This window comes from Xyrauchen texanus, chromosome 10, assembly GCF_025860055.1.
Source record: "Xyrauchen texanus isolate HMW12.3.18 chromosome 10, RBS_HiC_50CHRs, whole genome shotgun sequence".
NCBI classification, from domain to species: Eukaryota; Metazoa; Chordata; class Actinopteri; order Cypriniformes; family Catostomidae; genus Xyrauchen; species Xyrauchen texanus.
Window position 1 is genome coordinate 10,687,111 of NC_068285.1, and position 21,053 is coordinate 10,708,163.

General features: G+C 36.8%; 1 protein-coding gene across 1 annotated transcript; it reads left to right on the forward strand.

Moving 5' to 3' along the window:
* The first annotated feature begins 1,860 nt into the window (after positions 1 to 1,860).
* Positions 1,861 to 19,575, forward strand: LOC127650194 (casein kinase II subunit alpha-like). The gene is made up of 13 exons (XM_052135452.1): positions 1,861 to 1,963; positions 6,547 to 6,677; positions 6,922 to 7,033; positions 8,408 to 8,509; positions 11,461 to 11,511; positions 11,597 to 11,656; positions 13,932 to 14,015; positions 14,347 to 14,457; positions 16,074 to 16,175; positions 16,646 to 16,746; positions 16,844 to 16,992; positions 17,100 to 17,189; positions 19,209 to 19,575. Exons 2-13 carry the CDS (start codon positions 6,577 to 6,579, stop codon positions 19,325 to 19,327), a joined length of 1,182 nt encoding a protein of 393 aa, XP_051991412.1. The 5' UTR covers positions 1,861 to 1,963; positions 6,547 to 6,576; the 3' UTR covers positions 19,328 to 19,575.
* Positions 19,576 to 21,053: the final 1,478 nt, after the last annotated feature.

Genomic DNA, 21,053 nt, shown 5'->3' on the forward strand with positions numbered 1-21,053 from the left:
GCCACTGTTGTTTTACACACACATGCTCACACACACACACACACACACACACACACACACACACACACACACACACGTTTGGTTTCCATGTTTTATGGGGACTTTCCATAGACATAATGGTTTTTATACTGTACAAACTTTATATTCTATCCCCTAAACCTAACCCTACCCCTAAACCTAACCCTCACAGAAAACATTCTGCATTTTTACATTTTCAAAAAACATAATTTAGTATGATTTATAAGCTGTTTTCCTCATGGGGACCGACAAAATGTCCCCACAAGGTCAAAAATTTCGGGTTTTACTATCCTTATGGGGACATTTGGTCCCCACAAAGTGATAAATACACGCTCACACACACACACACACACACACACACACACACACACACACACACACACACACACACACACACTCTGACATCCACACAATTTTAGCTGCATCTTTTATTCAATTGGCCTGCAGTGCTCTATAATACAGCAAACAGAAAATAGGAAAAAGCATGTATTTGCTCCATAGTCTAAACATGAGAAAAATGGCGCCATCTGGTGGAAAATATAAAAAAATTATAATTTTGAAGCGAGGGCTCCAGAATGAAAGTGTAATATCTTGGAATTCATGATTTGATGCTTTAATGGCACTGGGGTCAAATATTGCAGTTATAACAGGTTTCAATGTGAACATTTTTGTCCTGAAGGTCCTGAGTGTAACTATATTATGTACACAGTGTATTATAGATGTATATCAGGAACTGAGGTTGAAATATCAAAATGCCCCCCAAAATACAAACCTTTGGCAAAATGTATGCCGTTGCCATTAACAAAACCAAAATGATCGAAAAAACACATCTTAAAAAGACAAAAATGTCCCAAAGATCGCACATGGGTTAATCATTTAGGACAATTATGTTTTGGAATGAACCATTTTCTCTTCTTAATTTTTTATTTCTCATCTATAGATGTTTTGATCACTTTTTTTTCACTAAGGGAGCGCATATGGAGTTGCAGCACAAGCAAGTTATGCAGAGTGTACGGGCTGGACTATACTGTAGAATAGATCTTCTCTCAGCGGGCGAAAGCAACATTTGTTGTTTGAGTGGAGAAGGGCTAGAAAACAGAGCATTATGGGCAGATCGAACCTGAAGTATCGATACATCAGATACTGATGTTGTATCATAAATATCAATCCTCACGCAAAAGTATTGATTCTAAAAATAATTATTGCTGATATTTCTTATAAAGAGTTTGTGGGTAACTGTTGTTAATAAATAATTAAATAAAATAGTTAACCATGGTTTTTCTAAAGTAGTGGTGTAGTAACCATGTTTTTTTAGTTTTTTGTTTTATGGGCTGAAACCATGGTTTACTACAGTAATATTGTAGTAGTAACCATGGTTAATTGCATGGTAACAATGGTTTAATTATATAATAATAATAATTGTTATTTTTTGTTTACATTTACGAGCCTAAACAGAAAAGTGTTAGACTTCTATTTTGTTTACACTTACAAAAAAACCCCCATGGTTTCACTACAGTAACTAGTTTAACCATGGTTAATTTTTGTAAGGATAAACAAAATAGAAGCCTAATAATTTCCTGTTTAGGCTCACAAATATAAAATAATAATAATAATAATAATAATAATTATGACATGAATTATGGCTACAATTAATATATTAAATGATCAATTTTAACCCCCCCCAAAAAAAAACAATCGCAAAAAATGTCATAAAAAAGAAGTATCGGTATTTGTATCGGACTTGAAATTATTGATATCGGATAGAAAAATCAACAACAAGTGGTATCGCCCATAGACATATAAATACATGCCTGTATCGCCTCTTTGAGCGGAAATCTGCATCTGGTATCAGTGAGAGCGCCATTGTTTGGCGCCCCCTGCAGGATTGGAGGAGCGTTGCGTTTCCTCGCACTAACTTCGCCGCCGTATACCAGAGAACTGAGAGGTAACACTAACCGCCCTTTATTTGATCCATTTATGCCTTTAAACACGGACGTTTACCGAATATGGGGTTTTATAACGATGAAGTGGGTGATAAGGGAGTTTTATATTGTGTATTTCGTCCCATCTTGTCTTTTAAAAGGTTTAATCTGTAGACTATGAAATGTTAGCATGCTGTGGCTAACGTGATGAATCGATATGCTAGACATATAAAAGAGTTCGTTTAATGAGTATTCGGCATTTACGCGATGTCTTAAAATGTGCCTTTAGTGTAGATTTATTTGAAAATAAACAAGCTTAGTTTGTTGTGAGAGTTTAAAAATAATACAGGCTCCGTTGCTATAGCTGCTAACTGATGCTGCATATCATGATCTGAATGAGTGTTTGACATTTATGATTTTAGTATTTTATTTAATCTCGAATCCCCTCTTGACCCTCAAACAAAAGCAGAGAAATGAACATTTTACACCCTATGATCCCTGTGTGATGTTTGAAGAAGGTAGAGATTATGTTAGTCTCATTGGTGACTGGTTTTATGGGGTGGAAAACGTTTATAAAACATTTAAATGTGTATATTTGTAAATGTATTATTATTATAGTTATTTTTTTTATGCATTTATAGGTAGTGTACATCATGTCGGATGGGGTGAACTGGTTTATTGGTTTAATCCAAGGAGGAATTTATCCCAAAGCATGATTCATGCTTCTAAATATAAATTTGTATAGTTTTATTTGACCGTTGTGTAGTTATATTTGTCCTATCATGGCATGCACTGTGGCTGTGCATTTAAAAAAAAGTTTTTATTGAGGACAGTTAATTTGGGTATTGAGCAACAACATATTTTGCTGCACAAGGACCAATGTTGGGTGTAATGCATTACTAAGTAATTAATTACTGTAATTAAATTACTTTTTCATCCAAAAAACGAAGGGATTACTGTAATTTAATTACAGTTACTTCTGATGTAATTGCATTAAATATTGTATAGTCTGTAGAACTATATAAAACAATAGTGAATTTAAAATCGAAATTTAACATCTAATGTAAATAAAATCTAATTTAATGCTGCCCCCTTAAATTCTTTGGGCAGCTTATGAATAATTAATTAGATTTCATATGATTTATTTGAAAGAATTAACAGTTTCATGTTTATCATGTTATTTATGTTGTATTTTTCATCTGGTCGAGGTTGCTATTACTTTTCAGACAGAGTAATTAGTACTGTAATCTAATTATGCTGTAGAAGATGTAATTAGTAGTTAGTAATTAATTACTCTAAAAAAGAGTAATTTACCAAACACTGACAAGGACTGACAGTTTCATTCGGACCCATTTTCTAAAATGAAGTGTCGTAGGCTACTTGTCACAATACCAGAATTTCAGTAGTTGGTTCTGATAGAAGTAACATTTTATGATTCTGGATACCAATTTCGATACCACTGACAAAAACAAACCGGTAATTTGCGATTGAACACTCCTTTAGCCTATTAAAATATTTCCTTAGAGTGTTTCTCAATTAAAGGGACAGTTCACCCAAAAATGAAAATTCTGTCATCCTTTACTTATCCACATGATATCCCAGGTGTGTATGACTTTCTTTCTTCAACAGAACACATTTAAATGAAATATATCTCAGCTCAGTAGGTCCTTAAAATGCAAGTGGATGGACTTTTGAAGCTAAAAAAAAAAAATCATAGACAGTCAGTATAAACGTCATCCATAGGACTCCAGCGGTTCAATTAATCGCTTGAAAAGTTATACAATCACTTTTGGTGTGAAAAAATATCCAAATTTAAAGGTGCATGCAGTAAATTTCTGCTTGGGTCATCTTGGACTTACAGTGTCACCAACAGTTTATTTCAGTTGTATTATCAAAATGGTGTTTAAATAAATGAAAATATAACAATTAACTTTAAACATAATAATGGATCATTTTTTAATCAAATGAAGTGTTTATATACAGAACCTCACAGCACAATCCAAAATACAACATTAGAGTTATATTTTGTCCAAAAAAAGTGCTGTATAAGAGGATCGCAGATGTTTGATACTGCTTAAGTATAATACAGTTACTACTGATTTATTATTTGTAGTAGTACTATTACAGTGAATATTACATAACTTTACAGTAGGGATATATTTAATTTATTCCTATAAATGTAGCTTTTATTTTTGAAGAAGCTTTTATTTTGAAGGAGCTTTTATTATTTATATATTAAGTGCTTCTCTTCTATTTTGACAAAGGAGCTCTGCCGTTACGAAGGCAGATTTCCAGTCCCGAAAAGCCAGTCGCTACATGACTCAAAGTGATTATTAAACGGCAAAAGGCTGCTCTTTAATTAAACAAGTGTGTATTCTGTATGTGCCTCGCTCTACAACATGAATTTGCACTCTGTTTAATGTCATCTGCTACAAACCGAGTGTGTGATGCTCATGATGGTGTTTTCCCTGTATGAGCCAATGAGGGAGGAGCTTTAAAATGTATTAACAGCGGGCATCAGCACAACACTGTCTCCACATTCACAAGCGCTCACATATGAATAACATGCAAACTCTAGCTCATTTAATCCCCGCGTTTGTGGTTCAATAATCTCACTAGAACATAATGTGATTTTAATTTGTGGGCTGAATGTTTATGTAATTGATACCAGGCTTGCTCGACCCTCTCCGAGCGAGATTTGAACCGGCGTCTCCTGCATGGGAGGCGGGCTCGCTAACATGGAGGCTAACGGCTACAGCCCCTAGCATCAGTTGCTAGTGTGTCTCTTGAGGCCACGGGAGTGAGGTTTACACACTGCACAGCTACCTACCAGCTGGCTCCCATTACATAATGACAGTCATATGTCAGATGTATTGGTTTTTGGTAGCAGGGCATTTTTACGGGTATCAGTACATGAATGCGGTATCTGACCTGATACCAATACCAGTATCGAGACATCCCTAATATAAAGTGATACAATCAAAAACAAATGATCTTCAGTTGTTTGATGACAGCTCATTGCCTTGTGGAATGAGGTAAACACTACACTGACAATTTGTTATCTCTACAATAGTCAAGCAAGTCTTTAAATCTGAAATGCTTATATCCTTTCGCCCAGCCCTGGTGCAGGGCGCAACTTCAATCACTTCTGTCACTCTGCGCACATCCGTGTCACACGTTAGAAGCATATTTGGCACTTCTAAAGTGAGATGAATATCAAGGTTGCTGCATCGCATGACAGAAATGCGTGCGGTCATGGCTGGCTTTAGAGCGTAAAAATAAAGGTGCATCTTAAATATACATTGATCTTTACACATTGTATGGATGACATCGCATCGTTGGTTAATTGATTGATGTATCGATACAGATCGATGGATCGTTACACCGCTAATATCTGGATATTTTGCAGAAAACTTAATTTGTAATTTGTAATATTCTTCTCATCAACAACTTTAAATCGATAGTTTTTAATTTGTCATTCGCAGTGCTACATGGGATTGTAGTTCAGTCCCTCATTTAAGAAGACAATCTTGATACTGTTGTCTTTTTGTCTGAATTTTCAAATACTTTTTTTCCTTCATCTCAAGTTTGTAATTTAGCGATTCACACTTTGGAGCTGGTTGGTTTGGGTTATGGCGTAGACATTTTTTTTATGGAGGACTTTATAAAATCCCTATGGAAAAAATTCATGCAAAAAGTACTTCCGGAGCCAAAGTGTGAGGGGACTGATGCACTCTATTTTATTATTTGAAATGTTGTCTGACACATTTGGGAGCATGTGTCATAACTGTGTCCAAATATTTGATCCTCGTCCATGCCTTGATTATATCATGTAATGTTTGGTCTGAGATAAAAGTAATGGCTGCTAGTGAATACAGACTTTGTGTGTTTGAAAAAGACATGTGATATCAAGTTCAGCACTTTGCTCTCTACACTGAGGTAGCCTTATGGGAAGGCATGAATCTATGAAATGGTTCTCAAACCTAAATCTTATGGAGTAAAACATCATTGTATTTGTGTTCCAGGATCCCTAATATCTACAGTGCTCATACGTAGTTATAATATGAGCAAGATCCATCCACTAGGAATATTGTAGTATGATGCTGCGACTGCTTCGGCACAAGAACACATGTTTAAGAACTGTTAATGACACCGAAAGTCAGGATCATCCGGTTCTGGTATTATTTTCAAAAAGATATTGGTTCTTGATTATAACTGGGTCTCCATTCCCAACCCTACATGTCTGTCCTTTTAATGTGTATATGTGTGTTTGCCCCTGTACTTGGTTTTCGGCCACCCTGAAAGAATCTGCTAACATCTTTTGGACTACGGTGGTCAAGTCTTGCTCTGTCTGCTTGCACCTAGATTAAAACTTTCCCCTTATCTGGGCAGAATTTCAGAAGCTTAATCCAATTTTATGGACAGTCAGGGGTCCATGTCATCTTGTACAGCCAAAAACCCCTGGTTTCCTTTCATTCTTTAGATTGTACAACCAAATGGGCACACAGGCCCTGAGCCTTTTATTGCAGTGTAACACTGTTCAATTTATCGATGTTGGTTTTCTTGTTAGCTCTGACCTTGATTGATTCTTTCTGTGTGTTCACAGCCCAGACAAGAGCAGCCACACGTCCATATCATGTCTGGCCCTGTCACGAGTCGATCCCGCGTTTATCCAGACGTCAACACACAGAGACCACGAGAATACTGGGACTATGAATCTCACGTCGTAGAGTGGGGGTAAGTTTAAAGACGGGTGCCATTCAGATGGGTAATGAGGATTCAGCACAAGCCGTGATCTTGATGAAGGATTAAGTGTGACCTGACCTTTTCTGAAGCTATACTGTATTTAGCAGTTTGGGTGTAAAACTGGTCAAGTTCACACAAGGAAACCAATTTTCTTCTTTATACTCTATACTCTATATTTGATGACAATGTGAGCTTTATTTGAAACATCTACATTTCATATATTTCATGTTGACAGCAATCAAGATGACTACCAGCTGGTGCGGAAGCTCGGCAGAGGAAAGTACAGCGAAGTGTTCGAAGCAATCAATATTACAAACAACGAGAAGGTAGTCGTCAAAATACTCAAGGTGAGGAGCGACGCTTTTTCCAGAGTTCTGTCCAGCCCCACGGGTTATGTCAGGTTGGGTGGGATTAGTTGCTGTTTACTGAAACACAACCCTCCTAAAGCAGGACGCAGAAGACCCTCGGCTTTATGTCCTCTCCAGGTTCTAATTTCTAGAGTCATTGACGAGAACGTCTGCTGAGATAAGCTTGTGGACGGCAGCGCGAGTAGTACCGAAACCAGAACATATTGGCGAGTGTTCAGATGCACGGGCGCCCGACAAATTCTTTCTCTCCTCTTAACCAGAGAAAGCTCTAGATTCTTGTGATAACACTTGACCAGCTGAGAGCTTCTGTTCGAGCTAAGTGATAAATACTTTTGAAGATTAGCGCCGCTGTCCTTTAATGTATTCAGCCGTGTATAATGAACTTCCCCTACTGGAGAGACACCAAGGAAGAAGTTTTGCAGATTGAGTCTAAACATGGTCAGATCAGATTGCCTCTATCAGTCGGGCCGTATCATTGTCTCAGGATCTTTTGGAAATGGAAATTCTTATGTAAGACAACATGAAATCAAAATGAACCCGGTTTACTTTTTTAAGGCTGGTGTCCAATTTAGCATCATCAAACGGAATAGAGCACAACAAACTGGTTCAACAAAAAAAAAGAAGAAAAAATCCAGTTCATTTTCTCCATAGTGGAATTGATTTTTAACGATTACTAGTAAACCTTTAAAGACAGACATACTGTGAGGTCTAATGTTGTTATGCCATGGTACAGGCTCTTGCTGAAGCCACCAGTCTGCAATGTTTCAACTACATTTTTATAATAATGGTTTTTAATAGTGGAATTCCTGGTGAAGAAGTACTATACCCATTAACTTGAGTGGGAAAATCCACCAGTTTATGCAACCAAATTGGACTACCTACACTCTAAACTACTTTATTTGTGTATATCTGATTATTTCACGCTAAACTTGAAATGTAATGATTGTTTACTTATAATCAACACCTTTAAATCAATAGTTTTAGCTATATATATTTTTTGATAGAGCCACAGTGTTTAGGAAAGTGGCTTACAGTTGACTTCAACATTAAACTCGGATGGGAGAAAGTATTTTAACATCTAAAAAATTATGCAAATCACCTTTAATGTTGCTGGTCTTCTTATGAACTAGTCAGTGTTATCAAGGACACATGGGTGGGTAAAAATATAATTTGATAAATGATATCATGACCCACTTTTCACAATTAAATCCATTTGGATAATTTATATCAAATCTCGCCCTCATTGCTTACCGTTAAATATTCTTTTTCAGTCTGAAATGCAGCATTGAGTTTGATTGCCATTTTATGTTGCCTGCAAATGTTTAAGGTAATTTTTTGTCTTTCCCTGTGCAGCCAGTAAAGAAGAAGAAAATCAAGCGGGAAATAAAAATTTTGGAGAATCTGAGAGGCGGCCCCAACATCATCTCACTTCTAGACATTGTCAAAGATCCCGTGGTCAGTTCTCTGGATATGTTTTTATTTATTTACACACAGGATTTGTATTTTTATTTTGTATACAATGTTATATAGAGGACCTAGATAACAGATTGTTTAGTCATTAGCTTTTGTTTAAGGAGACCTAACTTACACATGACATTGCTATTAGAGGGCAAGCGATTGTGTATTTTCCAAATACAGATAACTAAGGTGGTGTAGAAAGCTGATTAATCAGCCAATCGTGGTCTTTAGGTGCATCCCAATCCGCACACTTCTGCACTATTCTACGGCATTTTGTAGTTTAAGTAGTTTGAGTAGTATGTTAACACTGAAAATGCATCTAAAAGAAGTGTAGGCTACTTGAAGTTCCTGTATGATGCATTTTTTCAATCGTCAAAACGGAGTGTGGAATGTTGGACACTTCATGCACTCGCGGCTTTCCCATATTTGGGGAAGGGGTGGAGTTACATGGCTGCGCTGCTGGTCTGACAAAACAGTTGTAAATAATGGAGAATGTAGCATCTAGCAAATCTTCAGTGGATACAGCACCTTACAAATGTGAGTTGAAGGCTTTGCCATCACCCCAAGCTGTACATTGTTTTCATTCTTTACCATCACTCCAACAACATACAAATATGTACATTGTTTAAGATGCAAGTGTTGAACTGAGGTTGTCTAACGTGCTAAAGCTAGCGGCAACACATCACATGCGCTTGAAACATCACTCGCGTCAGCTGTTAAATGGCGAATGCTTCGGTGTAGTAAAAACATTTACCATTTGGGACAATTCTACACTTTGAAAATTCATACACCGTATGGCTGAGTACATAGTATGTTTTGTAAATGCATACTGTATAGTGTGTTCTTTGGGACACAGCTTTTATCTTTCCTTTTTGGCACAGACATTGAGGATACAAGAGTCCAAAATGGATAAAATCCCAGATGTTGTTTGTGCAACTTAAATTACATTAATAAACCGAATCAATTAAGATTTTGTGCATAACTCTGGACTTTTAAGTAGGGATGCTCCTATTTACGGATCGGGTATCGGTCCGATGAGAGGATCCAAATCCAATACTGTGTGTTAGTCATGTTCGTTACCATCAAGATAAAAAAATGACATAAAAGAACCATAAAAACATTATAGTAGTTCATATAACTCGCGCACTTTATTCAAAGCCACTTGAAGATGTGTGATATCACAAAAGGCTGTTTAATAAGGTAATATATAAAATGCACGCACCGCTCCAGTGCGTCAGTGAATGGCGCTGCTCTGTTTACACGTGCGTGCACAGGCCTATTTTTAGCCTTCGCATGGTGCACGATATTTGAGCGCTACTCACGAACAACCTCTCAGATGTAGATGTTCAATAGTTCGGTTCACTTATATGCATTTAGAACGGCACCGGAGGTGCATTTGACCAGAATTTGAATAAGAAGCGAATTAAACTGATGTCAAAATAAAAGCGTCAAAATAAAAGCGTGAGGCTTTAAAAGTTAAAGGTGCACGATTGAGATATATTATTATTTGTTTACAATTGATAATAATATTTAAGTCGAATGCATTCCAAATGACGTCGACGCAAAAAATACGTTGACGCAAAATATGCGCGTCGATTCATCGGACCCAAAACAAAGATGGCGGCGCCGGCAAGTAGTAGCAACACGAGTGGCTCCTCAGACTATCAGAAGTGCAAGGCGGCATGCACTCGTTCCTCTAAAGTTTGGGAATTCTTTAATTTAAAAGGAAACAATTCCGTGATATGTCGTCTTTGCAAAATGGAGATGGCCTTCCATTCTAGCACCAGGGCAATGCACCAGCACCTTAAGAGGCGCCACCCGGTTGCAGCTGCAGATGACAGAGCACCGTAAGTTTTTTTTCAACACCCCACTTTGCATTCGATGTTGGAGTAGGCTATAATACGTTGTCGACACCTAAAGTTTTCGCTTATAGCTATTAATAATGCGCTTATAGCTATGAATGTCGTGAAAAATACATAGCGGGCACTGACAACGCGCTGACAGACAGGACCAAGCAGGTAACATTTAATAAAGTCTCAACTTTCAAATTTGGTCATTCAAAGAAAATTAAACCATAAATAGGGCTACTATTTTGTGGCTCTTGAATGTGTCGTGACAGATTGCCTCAGTTAAAGCTGCTCGTGAACCGATCATCTTTTCCTTGGTTAATTTATAACATCAAATAGGCTAAACATGAATGTAGACTGTTGTTTTAACCGCGGAAATATGTCAGTACAGTAGCCTACAATCCATTATTCAAATTCAAGTCCACCGACGTTAATCTTCTCTCTCCTGACTACTTTGTCGGACAAAAATTTTATACACCCCCACCCCCGATGAAACCGGTATTACCGGTGTTGTCACAAGTCGATTAATCGAATCGATATCGAATCGGACTGAAAAAAAAAACGAATCGTTAGATTAATCGAAGCATCGAAAAAATAATCGCTAGATTAATCGTTTAAAAAATAATCGTTTATCCCAGCCCTAGTTCCAAAAAATAACTGTGTGAAAGTGAGCTGATATCTTACAACTAAACTGAACAAAAAAAAGATCTGAATCCTTTAAAGTCCAGATACACGTTGAAAAAGTGTTTGCATTTTTGTCTGAATGGTCTGATCCTATTTAATGTGTTTTTTTGTGTGTGTGTTGGGCTGTTACGTCAAGTGTTGCGACAAGCAGACTTAATTCAAACTTGGATGACAGCGCTTTCAGATTTGTAAACTGGTTTCATGAATAACAGTCAATGGCAAAACATCCATTGCTTAAATTGCACATTTGGTGAACTATCACAAGAAATGCGGATTTGCGAACAAAAACAACTTCAGTCTGAATAAATATAATAATTGCAACAAATAACTTCATTATATCGCAGTTTGAACAGTCGCTATAAAATAAAATGTAAGAACTTCATTTCTAACTGAATTCTTTTGTGTCTCCCTGTGCAGTCTCGAACTCCAGCTCTGGTTTTTGAACATGTGAACAACACAGACTTCAAGGTAAATCACTTTATTCTACAGCCTCATTTAAAACAAAGCAGAAACTGAAATCATTTCAGCTCAACTCTCCTCTTTTGTCATGCAGCAATTATATCAAACGCTATCAGACTTCGACATCCGGTTCTACATGTACGAGATCCTAAAGGTAGGCTCTCTGAGTTCCTTCCTTATTCAGTGAAATCATTGTAAAAGCTCCAAAGACTTTCTTTCTAACTGTCTGGTTTTACTCAAAGTTTTGGGTGACCCTCAGTTTTACTGCCACTCAAGATGTTTTGGGTTCTTACAGCTGAAGTTCAGATATCATGTTGGTTCACTCAGCTTCATCATATTACATGCTTGTATTGGTAGTGAGTTGGGTGAGAACGCTGAGGGTTCAGATGAATGGTTTGACTGCTGATGGGTTCAGGTGTGTTAATCTGGATCAGGTAAAGCTGCGTCACACAGGAGAAAGAGCATCTGTCCACTGACTGAACTTTTGTACCTTCACCACTTACTCACACGTTACGCTGGGTTTCCCTCTCTCACATGCTTTTTCTTTTTTCCCAATCCCTTCTATTATTACAAAATAGGGTCATATACGTTTCAAATGCAAGAAAAAAAACATTTATCGGCAGGGTAATTTAAAGCAGTAAGTCTTTCATGGTGATAAAATACATCAATGTAATATAAATACTTTAATTATTAATAATAATAGGGTCAATGATGTGATGCTAATTTGTAAGTCAGTATCTATAAAGTTAATCAAAAATACATTAAAAATGCAACTCACACAAAACAGTTCCTTGAAACACCTCTACCATTAGTTCAATGGCTTTTAAAAAAACTTCTGGGACTTAAACTTAAAACAAAAAATGTCATGTCATATCTGTCTGGAAACAGTAAAAAAAAAATCTGTCTCATTAAAAGCTGAAATTCTTGAAAGAAGTAAAATGCTGGCATGAGTATTGCAGAATAATCTTTTATAATTGTCACTTAGAAAAAATAAGCAGTAAACAATTTGGTTTTAAATGGTCTGCACTTGTATAGCACCTTTTTTAACATTAGCGGTTACCAAAGTGCTTTACACTGTCCCATTCTCACACTCATACACCAATGATGGCAAAATATTAATGTTTGAACATTTTTGTCAAATCATGTGGCATAACCAACATGTACTGTAGGTTGCCTTTTTATTGTCTTGTGACAAAAACACACAAAACAAAACCGCGGAAGACTCCTTTAGACCATTAAGACTGTGAAGTAAAAACAAATCTCACATTTTGATATTTTTATATCTTTGATACTCTTGGCTCAAATATTCATGAGATTTGTGAACTATCTATATATATATAATTGTATTTTTTATTTTTACTTTGCGAAATGTGTTGGAAATGTTAGTTTTTTTTAAATAATGCTTATTAAGTACACTTGTGTATTCAAGGTGCAAATAAATTATTTTAATATCTTTTACTTGATGGTTACACCATGTAATTATTTTTCCTGTAGAAAATTCTGTGAATGTGTTTAAAAACAATATTAAACCAACATGGACACAAAGATTACATTTCTACAAACTTGTCACATATTTTAAACTAGATTTGTAAAAGATTTAATTTCTATTACCTCAGACAACCTTGTTTGTCAGTGACCCAAAATGAAACTACTATTATTAAACTAAATGAATCCCAAATTCAAACTATAAACTGTTTATGGTTGCCACTTGGAGCATAAAAATAGAATACAGAAATGTATGTGCTGTCACAAGTATTTGTATATCGGCTAATTAATATAATTGGTAACTGCTTTACATTTGCACTATTCAATCAGAATTTAGGGCTGGAGCTGCCAGTTTATATATATATATATATATATATGTATGTATGTTTTTACCATTTTAAATACTTATTGTTAATACATCATGATTTAAAAAAAGCAAAGCAAGGGGGGCTTGGGTAGCTCAGTGAGTATTGACGCTGACTACCACCCCTGGAGTCATGAGTTTGAATCCAGAGCGTGCTGAGTGACTCCAGCCAGGTCTCCCAAGCAACCAAATTGGCCCGGTTGCTAGGGAGGCTAGAGTCAAATGGGGTAACCTCCTTGTGGTCGATTAGTGGTTCTTGCACTCAGTGGGGCCTTTTGTAAGTTGTGTGTAGATCCCGGAGAGTAGCTTGAGCATCCACATGCTATGAGTCTATGCTGTGTCATGCACAACGAGTCACGTGATAAGATGCGCAGATTGACGGTCTCAGAAGCGGAGGCAACTGAGACTTGTCCTCCACCACCTGGATTGAGGTGAGTAACCACACCACCAGGAGAACCTACTGAGTAGTGGCAATTGGGCATTCCAAACCGGGAGAAAAAAAAAGCAAAAGTGTAAAGTTCTCATTTAAAATGCTTTTGTAACATCTAGTTCTAAGAACATGTCTCTCTCTTCCTCTCAGGCTTTGGATTACTGCCATAGTATGGGAATCATGCACAGAGATGTGAAGCCACACAACGTTATGATCGACCATGAACACAGAAAGGTACTGCTCACCGCCTCGTCTTATAGGTCACTGCATAGTCTGCTTATACTGCAACCGTCTGATTGGCGGAATAATGATGTGCTCGCTTGCATGCTCCAAGAAACAGAGTCGATTTGCTTTAGTAATATAAGCTTTGTTTGTTTTTGTAAAATTGTTTGGGCTAGATCAATTTTAGAGTCTTATGAATTGAAGATATTTCCTGCATCAAACAGTGATGCAGAAAGTTTTTGTTGTTCCACTGCCAGACCTTGAGCAAGTTGTGCTCGTCATGAAGTATTCCCTATTGACTGAATTGACACATTTTTCTCTTCTTGTGTTTTTCGTCATTTAGCTGCGTCTGATAGACTGGGGTTTAGCAGAGTTTTATCACCCCAGTCAGGAGTACAATGTCAGGGTGGCATCTCGATATTTCAAAGGACCTGAATTGCTGGTGGACTATCAGGTGAGAATGAGAACAGAAATTGGGTGTAGAATCAACAAAGATTAAAAACAAAAACAGATGCTGTATTGCAGTGTTTCCCAAACCTGGGTACATGAGATGACAATGGGGGTACGTGAATGCATTTCCTTTTTTTTTATGGTGCCCTCTAGTGTAGAAACACCAAAATGGTTGTGTCATAAAAGTCAGATAAATATGCAATGCAATAACCCTATCGTTTGCATTTAAAAAAAAATATACTCATGCTTTGTGCATCACACAAATAACTTTTTTTTCGCCAGCCCAGCACACTGCTAGGTGACGTAGCTTCGTGATAGAAAGTAAAATTGATACTTCACTGTTTTACCGGACTCGCATGTCAGTCGTCCATGATTTTAGTTTGTCTTTTTAGTTTTATTTTTTTCAGCTTAAAACATAATTTGTATTTAAGGTTAGATGCATAGGGAGTTTAGATACTGATAGTTTACGTTCATAAGCTTTGATGACATTTGGTGACCACATACACATGTCGAAATTTTCACTCACATTTTTCTCGTACGCTAGAGACCTGTTATTACATTGTTGTTTTTTTTTTTCAGTAAATGAGTTCAACCTTGCTCACAGTGTCAAATGTGTCATATAAAAGCACCTTGAACTGACCTCGCAATTGCACAGATACTTACTCACAATGCTCGAAGTCGGCCGGCAATGCATCTGCTATGATGCGCAATTCCAGGCAGTTGCTGATCAAAAAGAAACATTAATTTTAATCACGCATAGCAGAAATAAATGCATTTATGTGCACTGACCTGAAACATTTCCTAGATGCTCGTTGAAGTGCAACCTTAAAGTGTGTGTGTGTGTGTGTGTGTGTGTGTGTGTGTGTGTGTGTGTGTGTGTGTGTGTGTGTGTGTGTGTGTATTTATCACTTTGTGGGGACCAAATGTCCCCATAAGGATAGTAAAACCCGAAATATTTGACCTTGTGGGGACATTTTGTCGGTCCCCATGAGGAAAACAGCTTATAAATCATACTAAATTATGTTTTTTGAAAATTTAAAAATGCAGAAAGTTTTCTGTGAGGTTTAGGGGTAGGGTTAGGTTTAGGGGATAGAATATAAAGTTTGTACAGTATAAAAACCATTATGTCTATGGAAAGTCCCCATAAAACATGGAAACACAACGTGTGTGTGTGTGTGTTTATCACTTTGTGGGTACCAAATGTCCCTAATTTTGACCTTGTGGGGACATTTTGTCGGTCCCCATGAGGAAAACAGCTTCTAAATCATACTAAATTATGTTTTTTGAAAATGTAAAAATGCAGAAAGTTTTCTGTGAGGGTTAGGTTTAGGGGTAGGGTTAGGTTTAGGGGATAGAATATAAAGTTTGTACAGTATAAAAACAATTATGTCTATGGAAAGTCCCCATAAAACATGGAAACACAACGTGTGTGTGTGTGTGTGTGTGTGGTCATACTTTGTCATTTAGGTGTTGTTATTTCGAATTGTGAAAACCATATCGTCCCACCCATGACTAACATAAACCAATTAACTTATTTGTCACAAGTAACAAAGGTAATGGTTGATTGAAAAGCTTTTTTGCTGTACATATGCAAGTTGACTGGCTGGTTTTGTCTTGCAGATGTACGACTACAGTTTAGACATGTGGAGCTTAGGCTGCATGTTGGCGAGTATGATCTTCCGGAAAGAGCCTTTTTTCCATGGACACGACAACTACGATCAGGTGAGTATTTCTGTTTTCAAGCCATCTGATTCTACAAGCATTTTCAAATATCAGAGTTCCCGTGGTCATGAAAAACCTGGAAATATCAAGGATGTTCTGCTCAAATATTTATCCATCTAGATTATTGTTTTTGTGTAGAATAAAACTTGCTCACATAACAAAGTGATGTCTGATTTCTGAGCAGATTGTTCTCCTGAGTCGGTTCTTTGGCATGCACAAATGAGTTGATTAGCGATTTGGTCTGAAACAAAATTATTTTTCAAAAGCCATGTCCAGTAATTAGTTCATAGAAAAGTTTTGGGAATTCTTCGGTCAAAAAGTATGGGAACCCTGTTTATTGGTGTTCATCTTTTACTCATTTTAAGTTTTAGAAATGTCCTTTCTCTCAGTCTTTCAGTTGAGTTAGGTTGGTGATGTTTGGTGGCTGCTGCTGCCCCCTGCTGTTTCTAAACAGTACTGTTTCTTCTCAGCTCGTACGGATTGCCAAAGTCCTGGGCACAGAGGACCTCTACAACTACATCGACAAATACAACATTGAGCTTGATCCACGGTTCAATGACATTTTGGGAAGGTTTGTTTTTTTTGTTTGCATGTTATAGTTTTGCCACATTTTTGTGATGCTGACTGATAGTGATTTCTTTGTTGTTGTTTGTATTCTTTTTATATAGACATTCCCGGAAAAGGTGGGAACGGTTTGTGCACAGTGAGAATCAGCACCTGGTGAGTACTGAAGCGCTCGATTTCCTGGATAAACTGTTGCGCTATGATCACCAAGCTCGCCTCACTGCCCGGGAGGCCATGGAGCACCCTTACTTCTGTGAGTTTGTCATTATTGTGATAATATTGAATAAAGTACTAAGTATTGAACTAAACCATATGATTAAAAAGTATGATGTAATGAGGACTGTACATGTCTCCTGACAGACCCCATAGTGAAGGAGCAGGCGAGGATGGGCTCCACTTCAGGACTGTCCTCTGGCTCCACTCCTGTCAGCACGTCCAGTATGATTACAGGTGAATCATAACAGGTGCCCCCATCTCTGTCCATCCCTCCATTTCTTTTATAAGCACTGAGCCCTGTTTATCTTCTCATGCCATTCCTGGTTTCTCACCCATTTCCTCCTACTCCGATGCCTTAAACACAGTTCTCACTGCCATCGATTTAATTGCTAGAGTTTGCTAGGGAATTATAAGGAATGTATTGAGTCTGGTTTTGAAACTTAAAAATAAACCCACTAAGAAATGCAATTCTTTATTTTTTTCCTCCCCAATTTGAAATTCCCAATGCGCTTTTAAGTCCTCGTGGTGGTGTAGTGACTTTCCTCAATCCGGATGGCAGAGGACGAATCTCAGTTGCCTCCACGTCTGAGACCGTCAATCCGTGCATCTTATCACGTGGCTTGTTGAGCGCGTTACCGCGGAGACATAGTGCGTGTGGAGGCTTCACGCCATCCGCGGCATCCACACACAACTCGTCACGCGCCCCACCAAGAGCGAGAACCACATTATAATGACCACGAGGAGGTTACTCCAGGGGTGATGGTCATCGTCAGTACTGGCTGAGCTACCCAGACCCCCAGAAATGCCATTCTTATAAGATTTACGGCTTTCAGTGGCCCGTTACCAAATGATGAGATCATTTCAGATTTTAGTAGAACAGATTCTTAATAGGCGTTTACACCAACTTTTTAATTAAGATATTTTATTCAATCACTCGTTTTTATAAAACACCACTCACTACAACAACGCTCATTGACATATCAACAACCCTCCAGTAAATACTCTGACTTAGTTCTCACAAGCCTTAAGGGGTTAGATCACCAAAGAAATGACAATTCTCTAATGTTTTACTTACCTTTAAGCCATTCCAGATGTGTGTGACTTTCCTCCTTCAAGTGAAGCTTTTTATAAGCAGATTTCAGCTCAGTTTTTCCATAAAATGCAAGTAAATGGATGCCATCAGGTTGCTGGCTGCTTGATGGTCCAAAAGGTATATTTAGGCAGTATACAAGTAATCCGCACGACTCCAGTCAATCAATTAATGTCTTAAAGAAAGAAATTGATAATTAATTTTATTTTTTCTTACACCAACCTATCGATTTGCTTCAGAAGACATTAATTGAGTCGTGTGGATTACTTTTATGCTGCCTATATGTGACTTTTGGATCATTAAACAGCCAGCAGCCTGATGGCACCTGTTTACTTACTCATATGGACAAACTGAGATGAAATCTGCTTATAAAAATCTTCACTTCGGTTCTGCTGAAGAAGGAAAATCTTACACATTTGGGATGGCATAAAGGCAAGTAAAAAAATTTGAGAATTAACATTTTTGAGTTAACTAACCCTTTAATTACTCATTACACAATCAAAGTTCTTTGTTCATTTTGACTCTGACATGACGAAATGAACAACTTCGGTTCAGGAAATGTTTGATTCACTAAAAAGAAGCAGCTGATTAAACGTATTTGTTCAGGAGGTAAATGTTGCTTTATTTTTTGTGGTGTAGATTCAAAAGAACAAGCTCATAAGAGTCACTCGTTAGGGTAACTTAATGTTCTAGTCACATTGTATGTTTCACTCTAATGATTCAGTAGTGGTGGAGCAGGGCAGGAAACATTGACAGTATTTGGGTTTGATGTTCTGTCCACATCAGCAGAAGAATAACATTTACATGTAATGTCTGCCAAATGCATAAATGTAAACATTTGAGAACTGTTAACAGACCTGAAAAACCTTCAGTTCAGTTAGTATATAAAAAAACAAAACGTAAATAATAAATCTGAATTCTAGTTGCATCCGTCTTGGTCACTAGTAGGTACTATCGTTCTAATGTAATTGCTGGGCTGCACAACTGGTTGTTGCTTTTGAAAATCTTTGCACAGATGTTATGAGATATATTCTATTTCTAATTTAAAATGAACTTGTTTATTTTGTGTGTGTGTGTGTGTGTGTGTGCTAGCTCATCCTTTAACATCTTGTATGTGTGTTTATTTTGCTTTTGTTAAATAATGATTCTATGTTTCCCTGTAGGAGGTGTCATGTCGATGTCCTCCTCCCAGCCGATGGCCAACATCGCAGGATCTCCTGTCATCTCCTCTCCCAGCGCTCTTGCCACACAGGTTCCTGCAGCCGCTGGTGCCCAACCCTGAACGGACTCGCTGTCCATCTCTCACCTGGGCCCCATTTTTATGTTGAGTGTAAACAAGTAAAAGAGAGACTAAACTAGGTTTCTTTTTTCCTTTTTCTTTTCTTTTTTTCCATACAATAATTATATATTGAAGCTCGGACACACAGCAGACAGTGTCCAGCTTTCTTTCCTGATGATGGTGTCTATATAGAAGCCACTACAGTGTAGAAATTCTGAAAAATGGATAATAAAATTTATTTTATATGTCCCTACATTGGTTTCCATTTGTTTTTTTTTTAAATAAAATCAAAGTTTGTCTTGTTGAAAATGAAATTTATGTACATGCACACACTGATTTTAGGCTGTTTCTACTTGGGCTGGGAATTTATACAGATTTCCCAATTCGCTTCAATATGGATTCTTGATTCGATTTCGATTCATTGTGGATTATTTCAGTTATAATGTCCCTTTTGCTGACATATAAAATAAATGATCTCTCAGCTAATGCTGTTAATTATACAGAGGACCTTTTAACTCGGTACATTAGGAAAATATTTTACAAATTTAATTTGATCACTTTTTCATCATTTTGGCTTTGAACAAATAAATGTATTCAACTAATAAATAAGATATTTTATATATACAGTATCTCACAAAAGTGAGTACACCCCTCACATTTTTGTAAATATTTGATTATATCTTTTCATGTGACAACACTGAAGAAATGACACTTTGCTACAATGTAAAGTAGTGAGTGTACAGCTTGTATAACACTGTAAATTTTCTGTCCCCTCAAAATAACTCAACATACAGCCATTAATGTCTAAACCGCTGGCAACCAAAGTGAGTACACCCCTAAGTGAAAATGTCAAAATTGGGCATTTAATGGGTTGAGTGGATCTCGTCTTGGACACACATTACATGGAACGACTTCTACTCTCAAACGCTGTGAAAGTGGCTAAACATCTCACAAACTACACAATTACTGGTGAGTGAAATGTAAGCATTCACCAGACAGTTGCCAAATAAATTCACTTTAGGCACAAAGTTCAAATCTTGGTTGCAAATGCAAGTGCATTGAGTGAAGGATCGATCTTAGGATTTAAGAATCTTGATAATTCAAATGAAGATCGCGATTAATCGGAAAAACTATATTTTTACCCACCCCTAGTTTCTACCATATATATATATATATATATATATATATATATAATAAAAAAAGTTTTTGCACATTTTTACAGCTTTGATGGTAAATTATTCATAAATCATATTTATATAGTGGGGTTTAAAAGTCTGAGACAACATGTGAAGATTTGTCATTTCTGATATTCTATATTCATTTCCGATATTCTCTGACTTTTTTTTTTATACATCATTACAAATTATAATCATTATTACATTAAATTACCTGATGATCTATGTTATCGCAGCATGATTTGAAAATGTTCCAAATAATAAAAAATAAATCTTGTGTGCTTCAATAGTAGCTTGAAATCTGATCTTAAATATGAAGAAATTAGCGTGGTCAAAATTTGCATTTATTTTACATTAATAATTATTTCAATTCATCACATAATTTTTGTTTTTGTTTAAAAAAATCATAAAAATGTTTATTTCCAGGTTAAATTATTAAATAAATTGTTAAATCATTTTCAGTTTTGACTTGAGACTTTTGGACCCGATCAACACCTTTGAACCTAAAATCAGTTCAACATACCTAATACAGTCTTTAATTTTCAAAAATGAAA

Coding starts and splice junctions, on each gene's coding strand:
- LOC127650194 (XM_052135452.1), top strand. CDS start 6,577: ATGTCTGGCCCTGTCACGAGTCGATCCCGCGTTTATCCAGACGTCAAC. Junction 11,657..13,931: donor ACATGTACGAGATCCTAAAG/GTAGGCTCTCTG, acceptor TCTTCCTCTCAG/GCTTTGGATTACTGCCATAG. Junction 16,747..16,843: donor TTCAATGACATTTTGGGAAG/GTTTGTTTTTTT, acceptor CTTTTTATATAG/ACATTCCCGGAAAAGGTGGG.